Raw genomic sequence first — 6,000 nt, 5'->3', positions numbered from 1 at the left:
GCGGCGGGGGGATAACGGTGCCGAAAGTCCGCACAAAGCCGTCCGCGGGGGTCCCGCCGCGCCCGCGAGGCAATGACTGTGCCCCCTCCCATTCCTGATCCTCAGCTCAGGTGAGCACAGATGAGGCGCTGGGAAGCTTCTAAGTCGCAAATGGAAATAGAAGGCTAATTCAGAGGTGAGGGGCCGTCGTGCTCGTTACTCCCAGAAGGAGAGAAAAAACCACGGCCCCGCAGCCGGAGGCGCTGCGAGGCCGAATTCGGCCCCCTCACAGGGTTCTCAACTCCCTCCGGCCTCCCGCCTCAGCTACAGAGAAATCCCGGAAGCGCGGAATCAGCCAAGCGCGGTGAGGGAGGGGCGCTCGCCGCGCGCATGCCCAGTGCCCGTCCGCGTCGCCAGGCTCTCCAGCACCGCGCGGTCCAGCCCGCCGGATCCCGCCGTCTGTCATGGCGGCCCCCATCCTGAAAGGTGAGGGACTTCCTGCTTCCTGCGCCAGCAGCGGGGGAATTTGAGGACTGGCACCCCTGGTGGCGGGCGCACTCGGGGGGGTCCCGTGGGAGCAGCCCCGCTCGCCCCTCCCTCGCTGTCTGTCCCTTCCCAGATCCCCTGCCGCCTCCTGCCTCCCCGGCTGTCTGCTGCTCTCTCCCCCGCTGCCTGTCGCCCCCAAACCCCCAGCTGCCTGCTTCCTCTCCCGTGCTCCCTGTCTCCCCAGACCACCGACTGCCTGCTTCCTTCCGTATGCTCCCTGTTCCCCCAAAACACCCGGCTCCCTGTTGCCTCCCCCGTGCTGCTAGTTCTCCTCAATTCCCCGCCGCCTGCTCTCTCCCCTATGCTGCCTGTCGCCCAGATCCCGCCCTCCCCCTACCTGCTCTCACCCCTGCTGCCTTAGTCCCTGGACCCGGAGCTAACAGGCCCTCCGGAAGTTGGTGTAGGGTCCTCCTGGGTCTGGTCCTGCTCTACCCCCTCTGAGGCCCACCTGGAGTTTCTATGCTAATTGTTCTAATAATAGGAGCTGCCTTTTACTGCGGAGTCCTCGTGTGCCAGGCGCTGTGCTTAGGCTAGTGTGGTATTGTCTGATTTTTTAACCGCTGTATCAACTCTCTTACCTCGTATTACAGGTGGAAACTAAGGCATGGGGTGTTTAGGTGCCTCTCCCCCGGTGTGTGGCTAGTCAGTGCTGACAGAGCCTTAGACCGGAGCTGCTGCCCCAACCAGTATATGATACCTGCTGTGCACCTGGAAGAGCCCAGGAGAGGGGAATAGAGGACACCTGTCTTGTAGAGTTTGGCCGTGGGAAAAAAAGGGGCCTGTATTGTGGGGCCTGGAGTCATAAAACCTCATAGCCAAAAGAAAAGACTAGAGGCTTTATACAACTCTATAATTAGATGCGGCTATTTTTCTAATGTTAGTATTTTGTTAAATTAACCTGGTTTTCCTTTAGCGTTACCCGCAATCATTGACCAATGGCACACCTGGAAAATTCTTTTAAGCATCAGGTTTTGAGAAGAGGCTATCCAACTAGAACAGGGGTCCACAGACTATGGCCCCAGGCCATATCTGGCCTGCTGCCTGTTTTGTAGGGTCTACAAGCTAAGAATGTCTTTTACATTTTTAAGTGATTTTAAAAAAAGAAGGACAAATGAAAAATTATATCACATTCACATTTTCTTCTCCATAAATAAAGTTTTATTGGAGCACAGGCTGGCCCATTAATATATTACCTATGGTTATGTTTGTGCCACAACCATGAAGTTGAGTAGTTGTGACAAATACTGTATTGGCCACCAAGCCTAAAATATTTACTATCTGTCCCTTTACAGAAAACAGACTTCTGCACTAGAAAAATTAAGCCTAAGAATTTGGGGAAAGCATCTAATTTTAGGAATGTAAACTGTCATGTATTGTATGAGTACAGTTTTCTTTGCTTAAAATTTTAATAAATTCCCTGAAGCTATTTTGAAAAGGCTTTTAGTAGAAATTTATTTACGAGACAGAGTCTTACTTTGTTGCCCAGGCTGGAGTGCAGTGACGTGATCACAAAATAGCTCAAGCAATTCTGCTTCAGCCTCCTAAGTAACTTGGGACTACAGGCACTACCATGCCCGGTTATTTTTATTTTCATTTTTTAATTTAGTATTTTTTTGTAGAGCCAGGGTCTCACTATGTTGCCTAGGCTGGTCTTGAATTCCCAGCCTCAGGCCATCCTCCTGCCTCCACCTTCCAAAGTGCTGGGATTACAGGCATGAGCTACTTTGCTCAGCCAGTAGAATAAACTTAATTTACTTTTCTTACTTTTGAGGCAAGGTCTTGCTCTATTGCCCAGGCTGGAGTGCAACTCAGCTTCTACCTCCTGGGCTTGAGAAATTCTCCCACCTCAGCTTCTCCACCCTCCCCACCCCATTTCCCACCCAGTAGCTGGGACTACAGCCACTCGCCAGCATTCCTGGCTAATTAAAAAAAAAAAAATTGTAGAGACAGGGTTTCACTGTGTTGCCCAGGCTGGTCTCAAACTCCTGTACACAAGTGATCCCACTGCCTTGGCCTTCCAAAGTGCTGGAATTACAGCATGAGCCACCACACCTGGCCAGTAGAATAAATTTTTGGTTTACTCTTTTTTTTTTTTAATTTTTTATTTTTTGAGACAGAGTCTTGCCCTGTCACCCAGGCTGGAGTGCAGTGGTGTAATCTCGGCTCACAGCAACTTCCGCCTCCCGAGTTCTAGTGATTCTCCTGCCTCAGCCTCCCAGTAGCTGGGATTACAGGCACCCGCCACCATTCCAAGCTAATTTTTTGTATCTTTTAGTAGAGACGAGTTTTCACCATGTTGGCCTGGCTGGTCTCAAACCCCTGACTTCGTGGATCTACCTGCCTCCGCCTCCCAAAGTGCTGGGATTACAGGCGTGAGCCACCGTGCTGGCCTCGGTTTACTCTTAAACATAAATGGAACAAAATCTATTGGGCAGGGGATGCTGGAATTACAAATGTATATTTCATGTTCATATCTTGTTTTCAGATGTAGTGGCCTATGTTGAAGTGTGGTCATCCAATGGAACGGAAAATTATTCAAAGACATTTACAACACAGCTTGTGGATATGGGGGCAAAGGTAAGACATTTATTTTGCTGTTGATTCATATGACAGTCTTCTGATAGGTAAAAGGTTACATTTGCATTTTCTTATTTTGGGAGTTATTACTTAGAATACAGACAAAGCAATGGGTAAGTGGTGGGAGAAAAAAGAGCCAAACTGTGAAGAATTTAGAACAGTAGGACTTACAGAACAGTTGGGCCTGTGGGCATTGAGTGAGGAGGAGGAACCTAGGATGAAATGCTGGATTCTTACACTGGTTACTTGGATGCATAGTGCTATTAAGCAAAGTGAGGAATACAGGAAAAGGAACAGGTTTCTAAGGGAAAAGTTGTAAATTTGGGCATATTGAAAATATCTATTAGACATTTGGATATACAAGTCTGGAACTTCGAGTGTTCAAGGCTAGAGATGATGATTTGGGGGGTCAAGACTATAGGGGTCATGTAAAGTCACAGGTGTGGACGTCATCCCATGTCAGGCATGGTTAGGATGAAGAGTGGTGATGGGAGGAGCATTGTTCAGTATTCAAGGACAGGCGATGGGAGCAGGGACCCAGTGACAGGGAGAGAAGAATGCCAGAAGGAGAAAAGCAAGTGTGGAAGTCAAAAGAGGGAGTAATTTTTTTTTTTTTTTTTGTGATGGAGTCTCTCGCTCTCTCGCCAGGCTGGAGTGCAGTGACGCGATCTTGGCTCACTGCAACCTCTGCTTCCTGGGTTCAAGCGATTCTCCTGCCTCAGCCTCTCAAGTATCTGGGACTACAGGCACACACCACCATGCCTCGCTAATTTTTTTTTTTTTTTGTATTTTTAGTAAAGACGGGGTTTCACCATGTTGGCCAGGATGGTCTCGATCTCCTGATCTCGTGATCTGCCCACCTCAGCCTCCCAAAGTGCTGGGATTACAGGTGTGAGCCACCGAGCCTGACCAGGAGTAGTTTTTTAATTGCCTTTCAGAGCTCAGAGGGAGTAATTTTAAAGATAGAATTTTTAAAAACTACAGATAGTTCAAGAAAGATAGGATGGGCAAATGTACTTTGGATTTGAACACTGTAAGGTCATTGCTGAAGTTAGTGCAGTTTTCAGTAAAATGGGCAGGAATCATTGAGATATGAGGAAATGGAGATAGCAAACAATTTGCCTTATTCAAGTTTTCTTAGTATAGCCATCTGTGTTATCAGATTTACTATCACATAGTGCTTGTGTTCAAGTAGCCTTTATTTGACTTAATAATGTCCTTGATACCGAATAGGTATCTTTTGCCCATGCACACTAAACCAATCACTGTGATGACGGGTTTTACAAAAGAGAAAAGATTCATTCACAGAGAAGCCCAGCTAGGAGGCAGAAGAGTACTCAAATCTTCATTCCCAAAGATAAGGCTTATCAGTTAGGGAAGTGGGGTGATCTAAGCTGTGGGGAAAAATGGAGTATTTGATCTGCACAAGTGTAGTTGGGGTTCATGGGATGCATGTTTAGAAAACAGGCATTATTAGGAGGCTGAGGCGGGTGGATCACCTGAGGTCAGGAGTTCGAGACCAGCCTGGCCAACATAGTGAAGCCCCATCTCTACTAAAAATACAAAAAAATTAGCTGGGTGTGGTGGCACACACTGTAGTCTCAGCTATTTGGGAGGCTGAGGCAGGAGAATCGTTTGAACCTGGGAGGCGGAGGTTGCCTTGAGCTGAGATTGTACCAGTGTACTCCAGCCTGGGCGACAGAGTAAGACTCTTGTCTCCAAAAACCAAAAAAACCAAGCAGTCACTAGTAGGATCCGATGGTGAAGATTTTGGCCTGATGTCAAAAGGTCACTTCTTGGGCATTTGCACAGGCCTGGTTGAAGAGTTGGTGGTTGCAGCCTGTTTGAACTGTAGAGGTGCTGCCCCAAGTTCCTGAAAAGTAACTTAAGCAACGGTTACCATGGTGACATATCCACCAGAAGTGTTACAAGGAAGCCAGTGAAGGTTGTTACAGCATTTAGCATCATGACTTGCAGCTATATACGAATAAATAAATAAATTATAAAAAGCAAGTGACCGAAAGCAAGCAAGGCAAATTAAATTTGGCAGACCTAATTTTCAGCCTTAAAGTGCAAGAGTGGTGATGCTGGCAATTCAGATATGCCAGAGAAGCCTTAAGGTGTTTTAAATGAAAAGGTGAAAGTTCTCCACTTTAAGGAAAGGAAAAAAATTGAATGCTAAAGTTGCTAAGATCTACAGTGAGAACAAATCTTCTAATCTTGAAATTGTGAAAAACTATGCTAGTGTTACAGTCACGCCAAACTGCCAAAGTTACAGCCACAGTGTGTGATAATTTTTATTACAATACATTGTTACAATTACCCTATTTTGTTATTATTGTTAATCTGTGCCTAATTTGTAAATAAAACTTCATTGTATATGTATGTATAGGAAAAAACAGTATATAACCGGTTCAGTACTAGCTCAGGATTCAGGCATCCACTGGGAGGGGTGGGGGGCGGGCGGGCGTGTCTTAGAACTTAACCCTCGTGGATAAGGGGAAACTAATATACTCTTACAGGGAGTTTAGCTATGAAAAAAGTCTGTGTATGTCCTTTTCTGGCATTTGGGAGGGGCTGACTGATAGGCTGAGTGAAAGAGATCCATTAGAAATGGGAGAAAAGATAATCGAAAGTAGGGTGAGGTTGGGGTGGGGCAAGAGAGCTGCCATGGGTATAAAACTTAAGAGGCACTCACCACCAGGCAAAGAGTGGGTGCTACTAAATTTTTTTACCCTAAGAGCCTTGTTTGACCTCCCTAATGCCTGTCTTGAGTAAGAGGTCAGTGCAGAGGAATCCGAATATAGTAGCAGGGCCTGCACTGCAGGAGGGGAGACGTGCCTGCTGTGATACACCGGAATGTAGGAACCTGAGAGAGTCTGCGTGTTCTCATGCCTA

General features: G+C 47.0%; 1 protein-coding gene across 1 annotated transcript in view; it reads left to right on the top strand.

Moving 5' to 3' along the window:
- The first annotated feature begins 373 nt into the window (after positions 1–373).
- Positions 374–6,000, top strand: part of MCPH1 (microcephalin 1) — a 246,742-nt gene continuing 241,115 nt past the window's right edge. The window contains 2 exon segments of the mRNA XM_017854315.1: positions 374–465; positions 3,011–3,102. Of these exon segments, the coding sequence (XP_017709804.1) occupies positions 444–465; positions 3,011–3,102 (114 nt within the window). The 5' untranslated portion in view covers positions 374–443.

The sequence above is a fragment of the Rhinopithecus bieti genome, unplaced genomic scaffold (assembly GCF_001698545.2).
Source record: "Rhinopithecus bieti isolate Rb0 unplaced genomic scaffold, ASM169854v2 scaffold_39273, whole genome shotgun sequence".
In the NCBI taxonomy this organism is placed as follows: domain Eukaryota; kingdom Metazoa; phylum Chordata; class Mammalia; order Primates; family Cercopithecidae; genus Rhinopithecus; species Rhinopithecus bieti.
This window is presented reverse-complemented; position numbering and strand designations above follow the sequence as displayed.